Raw genomic sequence first — 24,735 nt, 5'->3', positions numbered from 1 at the left:
TTGTAATCCTCATGCCTATGCCTCTCAAGTTCTGGTATTTAGATGTTTGCCACCAGACCTGGCTGTTTAAGACTTTAATGCCTTTAGCTTTTAACGACTTCATTTTGGTGAGGCATGATGTTGGCGTTATCTTTAATCCTAGGACTCAGGAGGTAGAGGCAAGTTGGTCTCTGAATTCAAATCCAAGCTGGACTGCATAACATTCCAGGCCAGCCAGGGTTACATAGCAAGACTTTGTCCCCAAAAAGAAAAAGAAAGGGGGAAAATTGTGTTTAATTCTCATCTGACATAGTAAGGCACCTTCAATATGCTTACTGTTTTAGTACCTAACCCTTATATCTGGAAGCTTGGTGCTGGTATATATATTGTATGATACAGAAACAATACTTTATCGGAAGAATAGTAAATATTAGCTAATAGTGAAATACATAAAGTAAGGACTTTTTTATTCTGAAACTTACTGAAAAGAACTAGACCATTCTTAGATATTTTTCCGTCTCATTTTCACCTCAGATTTTAATTTTGTCATTACTTTGTGTTGAGTGTGTTTGTGAGTATGGGTTGTGTACTACTGTGCTCATATGGAAGTCAGAAGACGACTTTCTAGATATGATTCTTTTTTTTCTCCTTTGGTATGAGTGCCCTGTCTGCATGTGTGCCTACATACCAGAAGGCGGCACCAGCTGCCATGTGGTTGCTGGGAATTGAACTCAGGACCTCTGGAAGAGCAGTCAGAGCTCTAAGCCTCAGATATTGTTTTATTTTCCTCCTTGGGTGTCTAAAGAAGTGGCTGTTTCTCTTCCCGCCTCTGCCCTCCTTAACCTCCTTTTCCTCCCTTTCTCTAATACTCTTTCTTTTTTCCTTTTGAGACTGGGGTCTAATTTGAAGTTGGAATCCTCCTGCCTCAGCCTTGCAAGTACCTGGACCATTCCTCTTCCAAATAGCTTTTAAAAACTGTACATTTTTTTGTTTGTTTGTTTTTGGTTTTCAAGACAGGATTTCTCTGTGTAGTTTTGGTGCCTTTCCTAGATCTCGCTCTGTAGCCTAGTCTGGCCTTGAACTCACAGAGATCCACCTGGCTCTGCCTCCTGAGTACTGGGTTAAAAGGCGTGTGCTACCTCCTGGCAACTCTGTACATTTAATTAGCATCTTCCAACGTGGCCTGTATCTTCATCACTTTTCTTTCTGTCACTGTTCTAGCCTCTAGTCTGTAGACAGGCACATGTGTCTTTCTCATCTTGGTGTGCTTCATTGGACACCTGTCTCCATATAACACTCTCCCTCAGATGTTTTCCCACACAGGTGATTTCTCCTGTCCAGAACACGCTTTGCTTGTCTTGATTTCTGTTATTTAGTGCTATGCTTAGTAAGGAGTAGCACCAAACTTACTGTCTTTATTTCTTGACCTTCCAGTGCAGCCTGAATTCCACCACTCATCTTGCCAATTTAAAAGTTACTTGCTTGGAACATCTATTAATTCTTCTTACAAGAGATTTAAGTAGCAGTCTAACATCCCAAAGGCTGTATAATCTTTCATTTTTTAGAGAACTATAATTGTTAGTATTTTAAGATCACAATTTGTTTTTGTTAAAATGAGTTTTATTTTCCTTGGAAAAATGCTAACTTAATGTGTGATTTCTGGGGTTGAAGTGGCTGCCTATTAAGCTCTCATTGGTTCATACTTCAGAATGTCTCATGGTGCAAACTGGCCAGAGTAGTAGCAGTTCACCTGTCACCCCAGGAACAAGCTACCCAAGAGAAGCATGCGACAACGCTGGCTGGACTGATCTGGTAGCAGGCACAAGAGGTACTAGGTTTTGGCAAGTTTGTATCATATGTGAGAATAAGTTGTTCCTGACTCAGGAAGCATTGCTAAGTTTCTTCTGACAGTACAGTTTACTCAGGGGACTTCTGTTAAATAATATATTCATTCATTAGAAGGTTCTTCATGAAAACAATTTGCAATAGATATATACAGAGTATGCTTATCTTGGATACAGCAATGAAGACTTTGCACATGTAAAATGGATAAGAATTTGTTTTATTCCATTATAGCATGGTATACATTTCAGGAGAATAGATTGTTCCAGTAAAAGCAGGGAGTGTAACTGGTAAAAGAGTTGTAGTAGGAAAGGACCAGGGTCAAAATCCAGCAAGATAGGCAGGCTGCGTGAGACATGACCAGCCAGCATAGGCCCTCTGTAGACCAGCCTTTAATGTGTCTTCAGTGAATAGTCTTCAGAAGTTATATCACCAGTGATTTTTTTTTTTTTAACTATGAAGGTCTCATCTACAAGAATGCATGAAATAATACATCCCATGAAAGAATCAGAAAAACAAAGAGCTGAGAGACTCATGTCCAACACTATTGTGTAATATTATTTTAAAGTGTTTTACATTTGTTTATGATGCAAAGATGTGTTGCATTCTTTTATGTTGTATTTGTTTAACTCTGTGAAGCTGTTACTTTGCCTGTCTAAAACACCTGATGGTCTAATAAAGAGCTGAATGGCCAATAGCAAGGCAGGAGAAAGGCTAGGCAGGGCTGGCAGGCAGAGAGAATAAATAGAAGGAGAAATCAGTCTTGTTTGGTTTCTTTTTTAAAGAACCAGATCTCTTTAGAGTCATAATTTTTGTTTTGTTTTTTTTTTTTTTTCTATATTCATTAATTTATGCCCTGGTTTCTGTTATTTCTTTCTACTACCAGATCAGGGATTGGTTTGTTCTTGTTTTTCCAGCCTCTTCAGGTGCATCATTAAGCTACTCGTGCTTCCTCCTTCTCTTCTTTTTTTCAGTGTAGGCACCCAGACTACAGTTTCCCTTTAGGACTGCTTTAATGTGTCGCACAGATGTTGGTCTGGCATGTTTTCATTTCAGATTTCCTGTTGAATTTCTTGTTTGATCTAGTCATCTTTCAGTTGTGTGTTGTTTAGTCTTCATGAGTTTGTGCTTTCTAGAGATTTTTTTTTGCTTTTGATTTTGAGATGGATTGCATTATGGTCAGGTTTTTTTTCAGTTTTTCTCTGTTTGTTAAGATTTGTTTTGTGTCCCAGTATGTGGTCTATTTTGGTGAATAAAAAGATAGGTATTTTTTGGAATTTGCATGAAAGATTTTTTTAGATACCTGTTAGATCCATTTGATTGAACAAAGCCAATTAATTCGTATGTTTCTTTGTTTTTTGTTTGTTTGTTTTTGTTTTTTGTTTTGGTCCAGGTGACCTGTCCATTGGAAAAATTGGGATTATTGAAACCACCTACTGTTAATGAATATGGGATTAATCTGTATCCTGAAGTCCAGTAGAATGGCTTTTTTTTTATGAAATTGGGTGTGCTAGAGTTGAGTGCACATGTTTAGGATTGTAATGTCTTTCTAGTTAATTGTTCTCTTTTTGAGAATGAAATGTCCTGCTTGTCTTTGTCTTAGTCACTTTCTATTGCTGTGATAAAACACTGTGACCAAGGCAACTTGTAGAAGGTAGGGTTTATACGTGGCTTTACAGTTTCAAAGGGATAGGAGGCCATCACCATGACAGGGAGCATAACAGCTGGTAGGCAGAGAATTCATTGAGGTGTCAAGGACTCTTGACACAGCCTACTCCCAGTGACAGACCTCCTCCAACAAGGCCACACCTCCTAATCCTTACCAAACAGCCACCACCCAAGGACTAAGTATTGAAATTTCCAATACTTACAGTGGACATTTCATTCAAACTATCATACTCTTTTTACACATTTTGGTTTGAAGTCTATTTTGTCAGATATTATGATATCAATACTTGTTTCGTGGTCCCATTTACTTGGAATACTATTTTTCCCAACATTTAAGTTCGTGCCTATCTTCAAAGATCAGCTTTTGAAAGCTCAGAGTTCACTCTCAGTGACACACCTCTTTCAAAAAGACCACACTTCCTAATCCTTTCCAAATAGTTCCATCAACTGGGAATCAAGCATTAAAGCATGAGGGCCATTCTCATTCAAGCTGCCACAGTCAGAGATGCTCAGTGTTGACTGTCTGCTTGATGGGTTCTGGAATCACCTAGGAGACAAGCTTTGGGACACTCTGGAGGAATTGTTTAGATTTAGTTATCTTCTGGGCATGCCTGTGTGGGTACTAGTTACATTGATTAGGTTTGCTGACTGGGCAGCACCTTTCCCTAGCTTGGGTCCTGGACTTTTTAAAGAGGAGAAAGTGAGCTGACCTCGAGCACTCCTCACTCTTCTGCTTCCTGGCAGTGGATGCTGTGTGGCCAGCTGCCTTCAGTTCCTGCCCCAGGCCTGTTCCCACTATGATAGATTACCCTCAGACTGATCCAAAAAAATTCTTCTTCCCTAAATTGCTCTCTCTAGGTATTTTATCACAGCAACAGGTACAGTAAGTATGGCCATTACCATTCCTAGTAAAGTGAGGTAACTAGTGCATGGATTATTGTATATGTCTTTGCATTTTATATTTTCTGACACCTCATTCCTATAGGGTGTAGATTTCATTACCCAACTTTTCTCAAAAAAAAAAAAAAAAAAAAAAAGGGCCAGGCTTGGTGGCTCAGTTTGTAATCATAGCATTCCAAAAGATGGAAGCAGGAGAACCAGGATTTCAAAGATTCAAAATTAACCTTGGCTACATGAGACACCCCCACCCCCGCAGAACAACAACAAAAACAGAACAGAAGAGGCAGCACATAAGTAAGGAATTTTTGTTTTGCTCAGATTTTGTTGAAACAACTTTGGGGTGTTTGTTTTGAAGTATGTGAGTCTGGTGAGATGGTGCTTAAGAGTGCTTGCTGCTCTTTGAGAGGACCTGAGTCTGGATCCTAGCACCCAAGTAGCTCACAGTTGCATATTATTCCAGTTCCAGGGGTGTGCGATGTACTTCTGCCTTCTATGGTCACTTGCATACATGTACATGCTCATAAAATAAAATTAAAATTAATTTTAAAATTTAGCAAAAATGACAGTATAAGCACCACATATATACTTATCTCTCCAAAGATTGTATCATCTTCAGCTTGCAAATATTGGAGTTCTGACTTGTTATAGCTTGTTACAATCAGAGTTGTTAGGGTCAGAGCCTGGGCCTTGACATCCCTAACGGTCTAGGGGTGACCACCCATCCTCAAAAGGCCCAGTTAGACAGACAAATGGTTAAAAGGAGAGGAAGGAGATTTATTCATTATGTCCACATTGGGAAGAGCAACAAAGAGGTCCAGTCTGTCTTCAGGACATGAGATTAAGATGAAATAGAGAAAGAGGTATGCACAATTAGGCAGTCTTGGTCAAGGTGTGATCTCCTTCATCAGTATTGTCTGGGCTATATCTCCAGCAAAGTGGTCTGTCAAGTTGTCAAAGCTGAGTGGAAAAAATCTCTTTCCAGCAGACAAACTCCTCTTTCTATTTGGCACTAGATTGGCAAGCATTTCCTTCTCCCAGCAATGAGAAATTCCAATTTTGTGGTGTCCATTATGTCAGCAGTCTGATAAAAAAAATTCTATTTTAATTAAAATGTATTTTTAGAAATGGTCAAATGCTTTCCTTGGTTTTTAATGTGGTGCTAGATGGTCCCTTTGCCTCCAGTGTTGCTCTGAGGAAACTACCACCCCTCTTCTGTCAGGCCTTGATCATTTCTCCCCGAGTCCCAAATCTACGGAATAGTGTCTCAGTGCGTCTTCCTTCCAATAGTCACGCTGAGTATCCCAAAATTCACATCCTTCTAGGAAATTAACTGGAATTAGCTTTTTTCATTTTGTTTGTCTATTCTGACCTGGAACTCCTGTCATTTTCTAATGGGATAATTTAACCTAAGGAAAACTGGCAAGAAGTAAGCCAAACTAAGGCTGGGCATTCAAAATTAAGAACAAGCCTCCATGTGTAATTTATTTGGGAGCTGGGTAGCAGGCTTCAAACGAGTTAAAACATAACAAAACAAAACAAAAACCCCAAGAACCAACAAGGAAAAGGTACTAGATTCTTTTCCTCATAAAGTACATTCTGGTCACAAGTTTCTCCTCCCTCCACTCTTCTCAGCACCCCCCTTTCTCAAACCCACCCCTCCGTTTCTTCTTTAGAAAAGAGCAGGCAAGAAACAACAGGCAAACAGGACAAAACAAGATAAAACAAAACGAGGCGAAATCCACCATATTGAAGCTGGACAAGGCAACCCAATGGGAGGAAAAGAGTCCCAAGAGGAGATCAGAGTCAGAGACACACCTGCTCCCCTGGTTAGGAGTCCTACAGAAACACCAAGCTAACAGTCATGACATGTCCACTGAGGACCTGGTGCAGCCCCTGTGGAAATCTTCTACATTAGAAAGACATGTAGAGTCCCTTATTAGCATAACTAATACTGGGAGAGTCTTTAGTAACTGGTGAGTTAAAAGCTGGGCCTTAATGCTGTCTGTACTTTCTGGTGCTGGTGTCTTCCATCTCCTTATCCAATGATGAAGAGAAACATTTTTCTTTAATAATTCCAATGAGGTCCATTTGAAATGCTTTCTTAACTGAGTTGTGAGTGATGAATTTTTTAAATTAAAAAACCCCTCATTGTTACAAATATTGCTTCTACCTTATAATCATTCTTTAATATCTTTAAATTGGTCTTGTATGTGGGGACTGCAGAAACAGTGACACTTATCAATATTTTTTACATACTGTTTTTAACATTAAAATAATGTCTTCACTCTTCGTATGTGAACATGAGTGTTCTCTTCACACATGCCTGTGAACTCCTGCTTGCTCGAGTGCCTTTTAAGCACTACCTTCTTGAGAGGATGGTATTTTTGACTGAAGAAGAAAGGTCATTGCCCTATTTTACTTTATTCTTATTTCCAGTATAAATAAAGTGTTTATTATCATGCTTTCTAATACCATTTTGCTTATAAATTGTATTTCTTTAGAACTTAATTAAATGAAATCAGAGAAAATATGTTTTGATTTTTCCGAGACAGGGTTTCTCTGTGTAGCTTTGCGCCTTTCCTGGAACTCGCTCTGTAGCCCAGGCTGGCCTCGAACTCACAGAGATCTGCCTGGCTCTGCCTCCGCAGTGCTGGGATTAAAGGAGTGTACCACCGCCACCCGTCTTCGCATATTTTTTAAGGTTACTTTAATCACATGTATCAACCAGTGCATACAGATATATGTCAAAAGATTAAGCACTAGAATTTATAATATTAATAAAATACAAAAATAATTATTACAGGAAACTGTATAGAACTTACATTACTTAAAGTTTAATCTACAAATTCATTTTTTATTGAAATTTATGCTCCCTTTTCTCTAGAAGGTCCTCTGTCATTAAAATTTATAAAGTCAGTAAGAAAGTGAAGTAAAATAACATATAAGACTGACTTTTCAAGTATTTTTCAGGTACTGTGCCTATGTAAGCCAGGAAAAATGTTTTAACAAGTAAATAAAAATGGAAAAGTTGACGAATACAGAACCAGGTGAACAGCCACTGTCTATTCTGTCTGGGAGTGAATGGATCCAGCTGTCTGACTCCCCCCTGTAGATGTAACCAGCTTGTTAAATAAGAAACACAGAACCAATTGCAGAGTTAAAAACCACGAGGTCAGAGCCAAAGCGGAAAACCTTACCCTTCACTGCTTCTGCGGTTCCTCCTCTCCGCAAGAGACCTACTTCTGTGCGTCCTGTCTATTTAAAGACTTTCTGTTCTGTTTTCTCATTGGTTGTAAACCCAGCCACATGACCTCCTTGTCACTGCCTGTTTGTACAGACCTCCAGGTCTTCTATGGTTGGTATTGAGATTAAAGGTGTGTGTCTGCCATGCTGGCTGTGTCCTTGAACACACAGAGATCCGCCTAGCTCTGCCTCCCAAGTGCTGGGATTAAAGGCGTGCCCCACTACTGCTCAGCTTCTGCTCTGGCTTGCTCTGACCTCAAGGCAACTTTACTGACATACAAATAAAATCACATTTCAATACAAATAAAATATCACTATACCCCCCCCCCCCATCTCCTGTTAATTCTTTTTAAGTGATCACATACTCAGATCAGAAGCCACACCTGTGGGAGTCCACAGAGGCTATCTAGTGAGACCTTACTCGGGGTCCAAGAATCTGAGCTTGCTTTCCCCAGCAGGGTTGCATAATTGGATGATTTGACCACGGCCGTGGTTACCAGGAGTTTGAAAATGTCTATACTTGGCTGTACAGTGTGCTTTCATCTTGCAAGGGGGAGGTCTTTTGCCTTTCCCCTTGGCTTATAAAAAATCCTTTGGAATAAACGAAGAGGCTGTTGGGTATTGACCCAGGCCCTCCCGAAGTTATCCTGTGTTTCTGTCTTCTCTTTGGCTAGGTCTCTTTATCATTTCTCAATTCCTCTCTCCTCCACCTCAGAACCTTTCAAAAGTTGGGAGCTGGACTCCCATATATACCACCTAAGGCTTATCCTCAAACTTGATTGGTGGAGTGAATTCCCACTACAAATTGCCTCATTCCTGATTGAATTGTGTTAAACTGATCTAATTCTGCTACTTACTTTATTCTTCTGCATGGACCACCCATGGAAATTTCCTGTTTGCTGTGGCCAGACTTGATAAAAAGAAGCGCTTAGAACAATTGCGGCTAATGGGACCTTGGAGAGGGTGATCAGGAATCCAGGCTGAACTTGAGCCATCCTTTTATATCTAATTACCTGAAAGTGTTTCTTCTCTGTGCACTGAAGCAGTAGCAGCATGCGCAGAGGGTGGTGAACACACCCACTGTCTGTAGAGAAGGAAAGGGGCAGGCCATCTGAGGAGGCGGGCAGTGGTAGTCCTAATTCTGCTTTACCTAAGTAAGGGAACAGAACATGGTAGTTAAGCTTGTTTTAGAATTTACCCCCTCCTTCCCAATATAACAGTGCTCATTCCAGAAAATATACTTTAATAGTTCAAAAATGTAATCCAACTCCGTGTGTATCAAGGGTACATTTTCAGAAAATGGCTATTCAAATTTTCAAATACGGGCCTGGAGAGATGGCTCAGGGTTAAGAGCACTGTTATTCCAGAGGTCCTGAGTTCAGTTCCCAGCAACCACATGGTGGCTCACAACCATCTGTAATGAGATCTGGTGCCTTCTTCTGGCCTGCATGCACACATGCAGACAGAACACTGTATAAATAATAAATAAACCTTAAAAAATTTTCAAATACAAAGTAACACTTCATTTTCTTGATTTTTTTCTTTGTTCCTTAAGTAATAATGATATTTATTCATGTACTTTCTTCAAAAATAAGTAATGTGTGGATAACTTTGCTTGCATAACTTTCCAAGAAAATGCATGACTTAATGCTAAATAAAATTGACTCAAAGCCATTAATATTGCCTAATTTGGGCAATTTGTATCACTTGTCTTCAGTTCACAACTTTTGAAATGAGATTTCATTACTTGTAAAAACCTACCCTGAACACTTTAAAGTTGAGATAAAGAACATACAGTTTATGAAAAAAAATGTGTGAATTAGTATGCATGAAGAGTGCTGTGGCTTCAAATAAAAGCTAAATATTCATTTTACTAACTTCGAATAGAACTAGGAGTTCATTATAATACATAACCTTGATGCCATCCAGAAAACCCCCTCTTCTGTAAAGCAAGCCTGTTCTATCTAATGGACATTCACAAATGGGATCGCAAAACCTATCACATAACTTATACTCAGGCCAGTAGTATGTAAAATTTTATTATTACACTTAAGCTAGATACTGTATGATATTAATTACATCCATTTTGCTTTAATAAATGTACAACTCAATTATCAACCTTGAAATATTATTTTATATGAGTAATATATCAAACATTGAAGAATATCTAGACTCTAAAATTTTTGCTTTACATTAAAGTGAGTTGAAGAACAGTTTGTGGCTTAAAATGTTACCTAGATTATTCATTAAACAAAAGTAAGTGACATGGTCCCAATTGTGTGTTAATTTATTATAACTATAAGGGAAAGTTTCTTCAAACTCAGCTACTTAACAAGTTAGCTGAGAAATAATGAACTGTACAAGTTTCTCAAATTACCTGATACAAATATAAAATATATAGAATAATTTGCAAGTTAGTTAGTGTATCCATGAGTTTTATCCACACTGCGTAATGTAATAACTTCCTGTGTATCTGGGAAGTATTGAGTCAAACATCTGAATACTCATTTAAGTAAAAAGTCGAACCTATATTTTGTTATCAAATAAATTACAAATGAACTTATTTAAAACAATTTTCCATTTTCTTTTGGCCCTAGAAATAAACTTCATTTAAAAAACTGTCAAAATGCTTAATAAAAGTATAATTAAGAGGGAAGGGAATGGAAGGACAGGAGGGAGGGGAAATGCCAGACAGGTTATAAAATAAATGAAAATTTTTAATTAATAAAAAAAGAGTAATTAACTATTTTAAAAAAACTGCTAAGGACCATGGAAGGAAACACAGTACTCCAAAGGAAAGAACAGCAGAAAATTGTACTTTAAAAATCTCTTTCCTTATTAATAAAGTTTTATTTTGTTTTAATTACTAAAATTTTAATTTAAATTTCTTACATCATTTCCCTGTCCCCTCAAATTTCTGACCTCCTCTTATTGAATAATTGTTACATGGTTATGTGTACACATAAGCACACACGTATATGTAAATACAACTTGTCCATTTAGTATTGCTAATATGTACATATGTTTAGGGCTGACCTCTTGGGATTGGACAATCTGTCAGGTGGCTTGTCCCAGGAGAAGACTGATTCTTCCTCTCAGCAGCATTAAGTACTGTAGCTCTTTGTCCAAGGCTGGAGCTTTTGCTGTTTCTTCTGTTTTTATTGGCATGTTAGCTGGTAGTGTCATTGTTGGTCTTGTCTGGGCAGCTGTACTGTTGAGATTTCATGGGTGTAGTTTCCCTGTTGTATATAGATGGGTCTCATAGCAGACAGCATGGTTCTCTGGCTGCTAAAATCTTCCAGTGTTCCTTGAGCCTTGTAGGGTGGTTGTTCTCTGCATTTGACAAGTTGCAGATGAGCTTTGACGTGTGGTGAGAGAGGATAAGTATTTAAAAATGTAGTTAGGAATTACACAGATTTAGGAAAGTAGGCAGTAGGCTTTAGGGTACATGGCCTCACCAGCCACAGTATTTGGCTAGGTTTACTGCACTGAACATGAATTTAGTCCTATTAAGTGGTTCTTAAGTCTAATTAATTAGGCAGCTGTTGATTATACCCAAGATTGCCTAGCAAGCACTCTACCACTGAGCTAAATCCCCAACCCCGTGGTTCATAGTCTTTACAACTAGATAGGAATATTGTTTGTTTTCTCCCTGTCAGCTTGCATAGCATCTTGAAATAATATGAGACTAGAATTCAGGGAGGAGGCTTCCAGGTCAGTTCAGTTTGATTTCCTCCAAGTCCTGTGTGCTAAGTGTGTGGTGTCTTCATCAGTCGGGTCTTAGCTTCATGTTATGGGAGGCAATCTAGAATGGCAGTAGCCTGCATTGCTTTGGGAGTTTCTTGGATTCCTGACCAACAACTCAACCAGAGGCACTGGGTTTTTAGTAGATAGCCTCTGACTCTTGGGGGCAGCAGCATTATCCCTCCAAGTGGGGCAACTTCATTTCAACTGTGTGTGTGTGTGTGTGTGTGTGTGTGTGTGTGTGTGTGTGTGAGTGTGAGTGAACTGTAGCCTTTTCAAACATCTTTAGTGTTAGTTGTCCCTCTGCCCCCCTCTTCAGGTAGCCCACCCCCATTTTTTTCCATTTTCCCCTTCATGTAGCACCCATGTTAAGCTCTCCTCCTCTCCCTTGGTCCCTCTCTACTTTAGTGGTTTCTGCAGTTAATCCAGGTTATATCCACATTTGTAAAGATTTGGAGCTAGGTTCCACAAATGAGAAAGAAGGTATGGAATTTGTCTTTTTGATCTGGGAAACCTCATTCAGTATATTTCCTAGTTCTGTCCATTTTCCTGCAAATTTCAGTTCTTTACAGCTGAGTAAATAAACCATTGTGTTTACATACTACATTTTTATTTGTCCATTCATCTGATGAAGGACATGTAGGCTGTTTTCCATTTTCTGGCTATTGTGAATAGAGCAGCAAAGAACATGGCCAAGCAGGTATATGTGGAGTAAGATGTGAGTCATTTGGACATATGCTGTGGAATGGTATAGCTAGGTCATTTGATAGATCTACTTTTAGCTTTTTTTCTCCACGCTGATTTCCATAGTGTCTGTACTAGTTTGCAAACCCACCAACCATATATCCTCACCATCATTTGTCAGTTTTCTTGGTCTTGGCCATTTTTGACTGAGGTAAGATGAAATCTCAATATAGTCTTAATTTGCTTTTCACTAATTGCTAGTAATGTTGAACACTTTTGAAAAGATTAAAATACACATCTTAACCACTTATTTCTTTTGAGAACTCTACAGATCTGTAGTCCCCTCCCTTTATTTTTGTCATTTATTATCTCTTTTTCAAGTTCTTTTGACTATCTTGGATATCAATTCTCAGATATACTTAGTTGATTGTTCTTTAGCTTTTAGTTTAATGATGTCCCATTTGTCTTTTGTTGGCTTTAATTACTGGGCAGTGGAGTCCTGCTCAGCAAGTCTTTCCCTGCACCCATATCTTTTTTCTTGTAGCAGTTTCAGAGTTTCAGTTACTGCATTGAAGTCTTTGATCCTTTTGGAATTGACTCTTGTGCTGTTTGATAGATAGGGGTCTAATTTCATCCTTCTATGTGTGGTCACCCAGTTTTCCCAGTAGCATTTGTTGGCATTGACTGTCTTCTCCAGTGCATATATTGGACGTCTTTGTCAGATATCAGATGGCTATAGTTTTATGTGCCCATATTTGGTTCTTCTGTTGTGCCAGTGCCATGCAGTTTTTATTATGATTGCTCTGTAACATATCTGGAATTGCAATTCCTCTAGCACTGTATTTGCTTAGTATTACTTTGGCCATCCTGGGTCTTCTGTTGTTACTTACGAATTTTAGGGATCCCCTCATTTCTGTGGAAAATGTCATGGGAATTTTGATTGGAATTGCAGTCAGTCTGTAAATTGCTTTTGGTAGAATGGTCATTTTCACAATATTCTATTATATGAGCATGGGCTGTCTTTCCATCTTTATCTTAAATCTCTTGATTTAAAGTTTTAATTGTAGAGGTCTCTCACCTCCTTCATTAGATTTATTCTCCCCCCCCCATCCCTTTGAAGCTGTTATAAATGGGAGTGTGTCCGTGATATTCTCTCATTCATATTCTCATTCTCATTCTCTCTCTGTCTCTCTGTCTCTCTCTCTCTCTCTCTCTCTGTCTCTCTGTCTCTGAGACAGGATTTCTCTGTGTAATAGTCCTGGCTGTCCTGGAACTTGCTTTGTTCCAGCCTAGCCTCGAACTCACAGAGACACACCTGCCTCTGCCTCCCAAGTGCTGGGATTAAAGACGTGCACCACCACTGCCCAGCTTGAATTTTTCTTTGTTTATGATGTTGGCTGTGAATTTGTCATATGTAGCCTTTATTTTTTATTTTTTTATACGTTGAAGATTTCCTCAAGTTCTTTCATTTCTGGGACTTTTACTCACATTATGAAATGGCTTTAATAGCGCTATCTGTATAAGTGATGTTAGGATAGGGCAGCAAATGCACATTGGACATGACTAGCAGACAAACTGAGTGAATAAAGAGTTCACACTGCTCACATGCTTTATCTGCTAAGACAACTCTGGGCTACTTCCTCCCCCTCCCTCTTCTTCACTTCAGCCTGTAGTAAGGCTCCAGGGCAGTCATGTTGCTCTCAGCCGTGGAGAACTCCATCTCACCTGTGCCTTCATTCACCAGTGCATGAAGCTTGCACCAGAACATGGCTGTGACCTGTTCTGAAATACATTGGAACAGTTCTTGAATGGTGGTGCAGTTGGAGTTGAAGGTGACAGACATATAGTCCCTGAGGTGTAATGTCATAAACAGCTATTTTCACATTGTTGGGGATCTACTGCACTAGGTCACTACTGTTCTTGTTTGGATGTTAATCATCTGTTGCACCTCCTCCATGAACACATGGCACCTGTTGTCAATTAGAACCCATGGCAGTAGGGAGCAATGGGAGTCACAGATGGTTATCTTGTTCTTGCCATCAAAAATCTGGGTGAGCTCAGGTACCATCAGGGTGGAGTACCAACTGGTCAAGGAGACAAAGCCAGGCATGAATAAGTGTAGTTGGAGAGAGGGTACCATATTTTCAGGCAAGTGGATACCTTACTTGTGGTGGTAAATAGAGTTTGGGTCACTTTAAGTGGGTGTAATCAGCTTTAGCCCTTGAAGTAGATGTGTTAAGTCACATAGATCGTTTTCAAAGCAACAGGTCTCATCTGTGTTATCAACAAGTTGATGGACTGAAAGGGTGGCATTGTAGGGCTCAACCACTGTGTCCAACACTCCGGGGGAATGTACTACACTGATGTTCGTGATTTTGTCTAGATACTACTCTCAGATCTTTTTGATGAGGAGGATACATCCCAGACCCAGATCTCCCACCCAGGGATTGGGTCAGCTGAAAGTCCTGCAGGCAGTCACACCTCTTAGCTTCCTCATAATGTCCAAGAGCGACTGGGGCAACTCTGTAACTTTTGTAGAGTGTCTTGGCCCATTTATTCTCAGCTTTACTCTTACCTAAGAAGTTACCAGGCCTGATGTACCAGAAGGGTTCTGAGCTCACTGAATCCATGGTGTGGGCCTCTAGGTCCATGAGCACAGCATGGGCCACATGGAGGTTACTATCCCTTATATGTGGAGGTAGGATCAATGTCATGTTCATCACTGATCAGTTGACAGTAATCTGATTGGTGTGTTGCCCAAGCCTGCAGGTGCATGACAGGTAACTGCAGAGTAGCTCAAAAGCAGGCACAGAGTACTTCTCTGGGGTTTTCATTATTGAAGGCATGTTGGGTTTTGTTAGAGGCCTTTTTTGCATCTGTTGAAATGCTCACATGATGATCACATGATGTTTGTCCATTTGTATGACTTTATTTTAATGATTTACATATGCTGAATCATCTCTATCTCTAGGATAAAGCCATCTTGATCAAGGTAGCTAAGTATACTGTTTATGGTTCTTTGTAGAAAATCTGATAGAATTCTGCTGTGAATTCATCTGGGCATGGGCTTGTTTTAGTGAGAAGTCTTTTTTAAATATTTGGGTTTTTTTTTTGTTTTTTGTTTGTTTGTTTGTGTGTGTGTGTGTGTGTGTGTGTGTGTGTGTGTGTGTGTTTGAGCTGAGGATCAAACCCAGGGCCTTGCTCTTGCTAGGCAAGCACTCTACCACTGAGCTAAATCCTCAACCCCTTAAATATTTGTTTATTTTTATTCATGTGTACATGGTTTCTGCTTATGTATATGTACATGTGTATTTGAGTACCCATAGAGACCAAAAGAGGGTATTGGATTCACTAAAGCTGGATTACAGGGAGCTGTGAGCTCAGATCCAAACACTGGTCCTCTTTGGAAGAACAGCAACTGTTCTTACCCACTGAGCCATTTCTCCAGCCTCAAGAAAGGCTTCTTATTACTGTTTGATCCCCTTATTTGCTATGGTCTTGACGTTGTTGAGCTCTTCTTGATTTTACTTTAGTGGTTTAGATGAATTTTTAGATTAGTCCATTTCTTTGAGATTTTCTAAATTGAGTATTGGTCTTAAAACTATATTTGAAATATTCTGGATTTCTTTTGTGTCTCTTGTAATGTATTCCTGTTCATCTCTGATTCTGTTAATTTTGGTTCTGTCTGTCTGTTAGTATGTCTTTTGGTTGATAGTTCAGGGGTCTGCTGAATGAACTTACCTGCTCAAAAAAAAAAATAGCTTTTAGATTCATTGATTCTTTGTAATGTTTTCTTTGTGTTTATGGCATTGATTTATACTCTGACTTTTATTATTTCTTCCTATATACTGATTTTGGTTTGGTTTGTTCTTGTTTTTTTCAGATTCCTGAGTTACATCATTAAGTCATTTTTTGTATGCTCTCTGAGTTTTTTAATGTAGGAGCTGGTTAGCTGCAAATTTCCCTTTCAGGACAGTGCTCCAGAGATTGGGTTTCATTGTGTTTTCATTTTCCTTTAACTCTGGTAATGTTTTTATTTCTTTTCTTATTCCTTTGATCCATTTATCATTTATTAATATGTCATTTAATCTCCATGACTGTGTAGTTACTAGACATTCATTTGCTGTGGATTTAAACTATTGCATTTTGTAGTCAGATAGGACATACAGAATTATTTCAGTTTTTCTGAACTTGTTAAGATTTGTTTTGTGTCCCAGGCTATGTTCTATTTTAGAAAAGCTTCCATGGGCTTCAGAGTGGAATGTGTATTCTTTGGAGTTTGGGAGAAATATTCTATAGACCTATTAGGTCTATTTGATCAGTATGTTGTTTCTTTTTTGTCCAGATGACCTACTTATAGGAGAAAGTTTTTTACTGAATTGGAGTTAATCAGTGTCTTTAATTCTAGTAGTAATCATTTTATGACATTGGGTGTGTCAGAGTGTGATACCTGTGTGTTTAGTGTTGGAATGTCTTCTCAGTTAATTGTCCATTGATTAGACTGAAATGCCCTTCCTTTTCTTTTCTGACTAGTTTTGGTTTGAAAACTGTTTTGTCAGAATTAGGATAATGACAGCTGCTTTCTTCCTGGTTCCATGTGTTTGGGATATGTTTCTCTATCTCCCCCCCCCACCCCCACCCACCCCCACACACAGGGTTTCTCTGTGTAACAGTCTTAGCTGTCCTGGAACTTGCTTTGTAGACCAGGCTGGCCTTGAACTCACAGCTCTGCCTGCCTCTGCCTGCCAAGTGCTGACATTAAAGGCGTGCGCCACAGCCACCGCCTCTGGACTCTATCCTTTCTCTTTAAGGTAGTGCTTATCTTTAAAGTTCCTTGTAAACAGCAGAAAGACTTGTTTTTAAATTTGTTTTGTTTGAGACAGCGTCTCTATGGAACGCACTGCTTCTGCCTTCCCAGTGTTGTTTAAGATTAAAGGCCTTAACCAGCTTGGGTTTTGTTTCTTATTCCATTCATGTTTTTTCATTGGGGAATTGAGACCATTAACATTTAAAGTTACTGTCAATAGGTGTGTGTGTGTGTGTGTGTGCGCGCGCACACACACTCACACATGCACTGTTTATATTGTCATATTTTGTGTTTTAGTCATTATAGCTTCCTTTGTTTTCTTTCTATAGTCTCTTGGCTGTGTTTAATCCTCTCTTCCGCATTAACTGTTGCTTACAGTATTCTCTGTAGGACTAGTTGGTTGGACATAAATTCTTTGTTTATATCATAGAAAGTTTTTTTGTTTCTGTTTATATATTTTTTCTTCTTCAACTATGCCATGACTCCTTCATTCCTTCAAAACCAGTACCACCTGGGAAACTGACACATTACGAACTTTGGCTGCCAGCAGAAAATACAGCATTGGCTGCCTCTGGACCACAGTTTCTATGTACTGAACCTCAGGAAACACTACCAGAAGATTTGACCTCAGTGATGCTGTTCTCTTTTAATTATGGCTAATTCTTCAGTCCCAGCTGACGAGAACCACAGGTTCTTGATTGAAAATATTGAAGGATCCTGATGGTCTTTAAGGGACTTTCAGAATATCCTTTATGAGCCAAGCTTTGAATCAGATTCATTGCTTTTTTATTACTGTCTTTTAAATTCTCACAGTAGCTTATTAAGCTCTGAACACTTAATGGCTTTTCTAACCCACAGTTCCAGAGTCCTTCCAAAGTCCTCCCCAAAACGTGGTCAGGTCTGTCACAAGCAATGTTCCTGCTATCAGTTTTTGTCTTAGTTAGGTTTTCTATTGCTGTGATAAAAAGCCATGACCAAAAGCAATATCATCTCGTGTACTCAAGGCAGGAACTCACACAGTGCTCCTGGAGGAGTGTTGCTTGCTGGCTTACTCCTCATGGCTGCTCAGCCAGTTTTCTTATACTCAGGATCACCTGCCTAGGGCTGGCACCATCCACAATTGACTAAGGCCCTCCCACATCAATCATAAATCAAGAAGATACCCCAGAGGTTTGCCCATAGCAAATCTGACAGAGGCAATTTCCCAGTTTTGGTTTCCTGTGTCAAATTGACAACAAACAAAAGCAGGACAAGGTCCATTTTAATTTTAGCTCCCACTAGCCTTCCTCACTTTACTGAGTGCACTTTTCGAAACCTCAATTCTCTTCATTCCATTCAGTGTATGTTGTGTATTCTTGGCCATCACACAACTCACTAATAACCTCTTTAGGTTCATTGAGCTATAAATCTTCTTGAAATACCTTGAAGTCTCTGATAAAGGTATAGTTTATGACAGTTCATTTACATTCTGTGTCCCGGACTTCATCTAGGTAGTTCTCACTGGAGAACATGACTGCAAAAGTAGTGGGCTTGGGGGTCAGACTGTTGGCCTTTTTTTGTTCTTGTTTTTGTGATGTGACTTTGGCATGTTAATTTATTTCATTGGTTGTTTCGGATGTGATGTTCTAGCTTGCCTTAGGTGGGGCTGCTTCAGGACCTGAGTGTTGGGAGCTACTCTAGGAGGTGGCTTTGTAGGACATGGTTCTGGGGAGTGGGTAGGATTCACCAAGAAAAACCAGTGTAGGAGTTTCTGGACAGGAGCTAGGCCTGGGAGTTTATATGGCATGGTGGACTTGGTTCTGTATTGCCCAATTTTAAACCAGCTGTGATGAAATGCTGCTGCTTAGTGAGTCACTATTCATCTCTGATCTCTTTGAAACAAGACTAACTCTTTAATATGGAATACAAACTGCTTTTTGGTTTTTTGAGTCAGGGTTTCTCTGTGTAGTTTTGGTGCCTGTCCTGGATCTCTGTAGACCAGGCTGCCCTCGAACTCACAGAGATCTACCTGGCTCTGCCTCCCAAGTGCTGGGATTAAAGGCATGCGCCACTACGGCCCAGCTCAAACCACTTTTTAAAACAGTTTATTTATTTATTTTGGTTTTTTGAGATAGGGTTTCTCTGTATTAACAACTCTGGCTGTCCTAGAACTTGCTTTGTAGACTAGGTTGGTCTCCAACTCCCAGAGATGTACCTGCCTCTGCTTCCCATGTGTTGGGATTAAAGACGTGATAACAGCATGGCACAAACTGCTTTTTTTGTTGCTCTTCAAAATTGTTGGAAACATGTTTGTCTAAAATGGTTGGGAAAGAAGAAAAAGTTGAATTAGTCACTGTGTAATTTTCATTTACATTTGAGTATATTTTATTCTTCCTTCTAAAATAGACACTCCTTGAATATGCAGAGAAATGGAAAACCTCAGAAGACCCCTTACCTTTACTGGAGGTCTACACAGTGGCCATCCAGAGTTATGTTAAAGCTCGGCCATACCTTACCTCTGAATGTGAAAGTGTCGCCTTGGTTCTGGAACGCTTGGCATTGTAAGTAGAGCTGTGAAAAATTAATCGAAGACCATAATTAATTTTTTCTTAAACTTTATTTTCTCAGGCTTTATGATTATTTAATTTAAAGTAGATTTTATTTAAAATAGTTAATGAAGACTGTACTGATACAAGAATTATTGGTTTTGTTTTACTTTTACTTTCAATAATCATTTGTATTCTTTTCTCTTTTAGAAGCTGTGTTGAACTTTTATTATGTCTACCTGTTGAGTTATCAGATAAACAGTGGGAACAGTTTCAGACATTGGTGCAGGTGAGCTTATTGACCTATTAAATATGGATGTAGTTTAATGAGTTCTGCTGATTTGGTTAAACTTGAAAACATCTAAATGATGTGTTTATTTAATATTTATAGGTAGCTCATGAGACGCTGATGGAGAGCGGCAGCTGTGAGCTGCATTTCTTAGCTACTCTAGCTCAGGAGACTGGGGTGTGGAAAAACGCGGTACTGTCCACTATTCTTTCCCAGGAACCATTGGATAAGGATAAAGGTAAATTTTCTAGAGAGAGAGAGAAAGAAAAACAAATGAATCATTAGCCTAGGAAAAATAAATATAACTCCTCTCAAGATGTATCAAAGAGACTTGTTTAATTAAATTTGTGTGAAGGCTTTTCAACTTTATTTGGAGGAAGATGTATTTATAGGAATCTAGAAGAACCAAAACTGCAGTTATTTTCCTCAACATCTTTTTATCAGAAGAGATCTTTTTATAGTACCCTAGCAGGTAGCAATGTAATTTGTGTGATTTGACTGATGAAGAAGCAGAAATAAGGTAGTACCTGATTTTCCTCCAAATAAGAGTAAACTGTCACTGCTGAAACTCTGAGGTCTTCTGTTTCTAAGATTAATTCTCTCATATTTTTGCAAGTCTTGTTGTGTTTATTGTTTTATGAGCTCAGGCAGTAAAGATCCCAGTTAAACTCAGACTATCAGCTATCGCAGTAATGTCTGGAGTAGAGAGCTAAGTCACAGATATTAGACCACATTTAAAGCTGTTCCAAAAAGAAAGCAGCACGGCTGTCTCCTGGATGTTTTTTCTTTAAATTACGTAAAATTACTCTGGCAAGCAGAGGGGCGATCTCTGTGTGAGGTCATCCTGGCCTAAATAGAGAGTTTCAGGCTAGCTGGAGCTGCATAGTGAGACCTTGTCTCCAAAAATTAAAATAACAAAAAAGATTATCTCTGAAAGTTAGTATAGATTTCACTCTAAACCCTAAGGTAGTGAATAGGTAGTTAACTGAGGTAATTAGAAAGTAGCATGGCTAGTAGCAAAGGGCATGTAGTTATCACTACCTACCTCTTTGATTATTGCTGCTTTTCTTCTTACTGTTGCCAAAGTCTAGATAGTTTTGCTCTGTGACAGTAGGTTATAAGGTCATGAGATGAGGATTTAAGCCAGTGTTAATGAACGTTCCTTATACTCTTCATCTATTCATCTCTAAATATTCCTTGAGACCAGAGGTTCCCTCCTTTCTCCTCTTCTGCCTTCTTCACCATGCTTTACCCTTCTTCTAAGGACATCCAGGTCTGTGTGGTATTAAGGCCATAGAGAAATGGAGAGTAGATCTGTCTTAGTTAGGGTTTCTGTTGCTGTGAAGAGACCTCATGACCACAGCAACTCTTATAATAGAAAACATAATTGGAGCTGGCTTGCATTTTCAGAGGTTTAGACCATCTGTCATCATGGTGTTAAACATAGAGTTGTGTAGGCACACATGTTGCTGGAGAAGGAATTGAGAGTTCTGCATCTTGATCTGCAGGCAACAGGAAGTGACTTTGGGCCACACTGGGTGTAGCTTGAGCATAGGATACCTCAAAGCCCACCCCCACAGTGACACACTTTCTCCAACAAGGCCACACCTCCTGATAGTGCCACTCCCTGTGGGAGTCATTTTCTTTCAAACTAGCACAAGGTCTTATTTATTTTACTTGTCATGATGATGCTGGCATGTTAGATAGGATCTCACTGTACAGTTGAGAATAGCCTGAAACTTCAGGTTTCCCAATGCTGGGATTATAGTCAAAAGTCACCCTTCCTGGCTGAACATTATTTAAAACAACAACAACAATAATTTTGGAGTAGCAAATCTTAATTATACTAGATTGCTGTCTAATAGATTGATACCAACTTGCTTTATTTCTAATATCAAATTACACTTTTAATCTTAGTTTTGGAAATACAAGTTAATAGTAATATCAAATTATTTTAAGCATAGCTCATAACAGCATTCCTGTGTGTCTCTATGTGTCCTTTTAACTTTTGAAATGGTCCTCTGATAAAGGTAGGACTTATTGTCCCTTGTTCATTTTACAGATGAGTGAAAGGAGGCTTGAAAAGACTGGTCATCTTTCTGCATCACATTTTTAGTGATAGGAAACAGAGCTAAGAATTCAAGTTCAGTCCTGAACTTCCTCTAGTATTATGTCCTATTACAAGTAGCCTAATAAAAATAAAATTATAGCCAACCTAAATAAAGGATTAGCCTTTCTGTTTATTTTCAGTTTCTCAGTAGCATTTTGCCAAACTCACACATTTTATTAAATCTGAGAAAAAGGAGTCTCCACCTCTTCAGAGGGTTACTGCAGTTTTAAAGAGAGTGTACTTCGTTCCTTACTGCATGTTTTTGACACAGTAGCTGTTAGCAAATGGCTCTGCCTGTCATTCTCTTTGCTGCTTTAGTTCTTAATCATAACCTCATGTAGCCACTGGAATCATGTGGACTATGCAGCCAGGAAGAATTTCTACCGAGGTGGATTGCAGTTGACCACATTTAATACAACATAGGAAGCAAACAGTTGTTGGCTTGAGAGACTCTGCAGCCTTAATCCTCAGTCTTTACTTAGCCCTGTATTGTTTTGAAAGCCACTTTCGTGAATAACCATGTAAACCACAAGTATATATTTATTTCCTCCTTTGAAAAAGTTGAAGGAATTAAATTTTGGCATCTCTGTACTAATTTACTTAAAATTTCAAGTGTAGTGAAACAAGGATGGACGACTTTTTGGTCTAAGAGTCTCTGTCTGGTCTTCTCATTGAGCCTGAGATAGTCTTTGGTGAGTGCCTACAGGAGAGTGAGCACACAGCGGCTAAGCCTCCAAGGGCTGCCCTTGCTAGTTTATAGTGAGGCTCTCGATGTTTTGATGGAGTGCTTGAACAGTGGCAAGCCACTCAGCCCTGAGTTTAGTTCATTACTGAATCTGCTAAACTCAAGCTCAACTATAACAACACCAACCCTAGACAGGAACTGCAGAGATGGCTTCCCTTTGGGGTCTCAGCCTTCTAGAATGCGGAGCTATTAAATCAGTGTAAGGCAAGTCATGGTTTCAGTGTGTGAGCCATGCTTGACTCAAACTTGTGATGATCCTTCTGCCTTAAATTCCCAGTGAAGGTATGAGCCACCACCTGGCTTTAGGTGAAAGGTAGACTTCCTTATCATACTGCTTGTGCCTTTCTTTAGTTATAACTGAATAGGAAAGCTCAAATTTATTTGTCTTCCTATTTTAATGCCCCTCTGAAACATCACTGAAAAACGAAATCACTCCAAACACTTGTCAAGAATGGTATCTATAATTCAGTTCACTCTTAGCCTGTTAAGAGAATCTTGATTGTGAGAATTACATTTGAGAAGTTTTTGTCTTTTAGATAAGGCACTTTTTCTAGAGCTGGTCTTGAACTAAGTGGAGGATGACCTCCTACTTCTGGGCCCCCATCCCCCATCCTGCATCACACCTCCTAAATGCTGAGGTTATAGTTTGGTACCACCATGCCCTGATTATGCAGTGCTGGGAATCAAGCCAGGACCTTGTGCATGCTAGGCACTCTACCATTTAAGCTTCATTTACAGTCTGCAATTGAGGGGTAGGGGTGTGTGTGTGTGTGTGTGTGTGTGTGTGTGTGTGTGTGTGTGTGTGTTTTCACAAGTCACATACATTGTATAGGTATCAGTGGACATGTGTCAGTACCAATAGAAGCAAGAAAATAGTGTTGAATGTCATACTTTAGGAGCAGGAGAATCTAATTTATTTTTTGAGACAGGTTTTCTTACTGGAACTTGTTAGGTCATCATTCAGCTGGACTGATTGATGGCCAGTGAGTTACATAAATCCTTCTGTCTCCTCTCCAGCCCTGTGATTACAAGCCCACACTACCATGTCCAGCTTTTTATGTAAGTGCTAAGGATCAAACTCAGGTTCTTCATGCTTGAACAGCAAGTATTTTGCATCTCTCTAGCCCCCACAACTGAGATTTTTAAAGACCACTGTCATAGCCATGCTTAGTTGGTGTCACGAACATCTGCTGTCATGATTCCTTTTCTTTAGATATATGTTTTTTTGAATTGTGCTGTCAACATTTAGTCTGTATCCCAAATATGATATGGTGAGCTTTAGGTTACCCCATTCATTATAATAATTTGTACTTAATATAGTGACAATTATGTTTTTGGTTAGCCATTTCTCACAAGACATTGAAATCACTATAGTCACACAAGATTAGTTTTCTTTTTAAATTTTATTTTAAATTATATGTATATGTATATATGCATATGTACACATGGGTGGGTGCCTCAGGAGGTCAGGAGTTTCAAATCCCCTGGAACTAGAGTTATAGACAGTTGTGCGCCACCCATTGTGGGTGCTGGAAACTGAACTCAGGTACTCTGCAAGAACAGCAAGTACTCAAACTGCAGTCATTTCTTCAGCCCCACTCATTGTTGCTCTTGGGTTGTTATGTCCCCAGTCTCCCGTCTTATACTTTATTTTTTAGTACGTAAATGATGTTTTAAATATTAATTTTTATTTTTATTTTTGTTTATTTGCGTGTCTACCTGTGGAGGCCAGAAGAGGCCTATTGGATCTCCTGGAGCTGGAGTTAGAGCTGTTTATGAGCCTGATGTGGGAGCTGGGATACAAACCTGGGTCCTCAGGAAGAGCAGGAAGTGCTGTCAACTGCTGAGCCATTTCTTCAGACCCACATCAATGACTTTTTAAAGCTAACTTGACTACTACATTCATTCTGTCTTCCCAACTAATCAAGATTGCTTGGGTACTGTATTTATTATTCAAGGTGTTTTTCTTTCTCAGTTTCTATCATTAGTAGATCTACTAGCATATAGCTATACAATTAGGATCCCTAATTATAACAGTAAAAAGACCACTTAAAGCCAACCACATTAGTATATGTTTTAATTCTAGTAGTTTAGAGGCAGAAAGATCTTAAATTTGAAAACAGCATGGGCTACATAATGAATTGAAGACTGGTCTGAGCCATGCTCTGGGATCCTGCCTCAAACAGTCCAAAGGCTGGT

At 39.1% G+C, this 24,735-nt stretch overlaps 1 protein-coding gene and 1 pseudogene across 2 annotated transcripts in view; one reads left to right on the top strand and one right to left on the bottom strand.

The window, feature by feature from the left end:
• Nucleotides 1–24,735, top strand: part of Znf292 (zinc finger protein 292) — a 72,334-nt gene that overhangs the window by 16,941 nt on the left and 30,658 nt on the right. Inside the window, exons 2-4 of one of the 2 annotated variants that reach the window (XM_036177813.1) lie at nucleotides 19,253–19,407; nucleotides 19,603–19,681; nucleotides 19,784–19,919. In XM_036177813.1, the coding sequence (XP_036033706.1) occupies nucleotides 19,253–19,407; nucleotides 19,603–19,681; nucleotides 19,784–19,919 (370 nt within the window). Of the gene's footprint in view, nucleotides 1–19,252; nucleotides 19,408–19,602; nucleotides 19,682–19,783; nucleotides 19,920–24,387; nucleotides 24,474–24,735 lie in introns of those variants that run through there. The other variant, XM_036177814.1, reaches the window with a different exon arrangement.
• On the bottom strand, nucleotides 13,718–14,787 carry LOC118577370 (annotated as a pseudogene).

This window comes from Onychomys torridus, chromosome 2 (assembly GCF_903995425.1).
Source record: "Onychomys torridus chromosome 2, mOncTor1.1, whole genome shotgun sequence".
NCBI classification, from domain to species: domain Eukaryota; kingdom Metazoa; phylum Chordata; class Mammalia; order Rodentia; family Cricetidae; genus Onychomys; species Onychomys torridus.
This window is presented reverse-complemented; position numbering and strand designations above follow the sequence as displayed.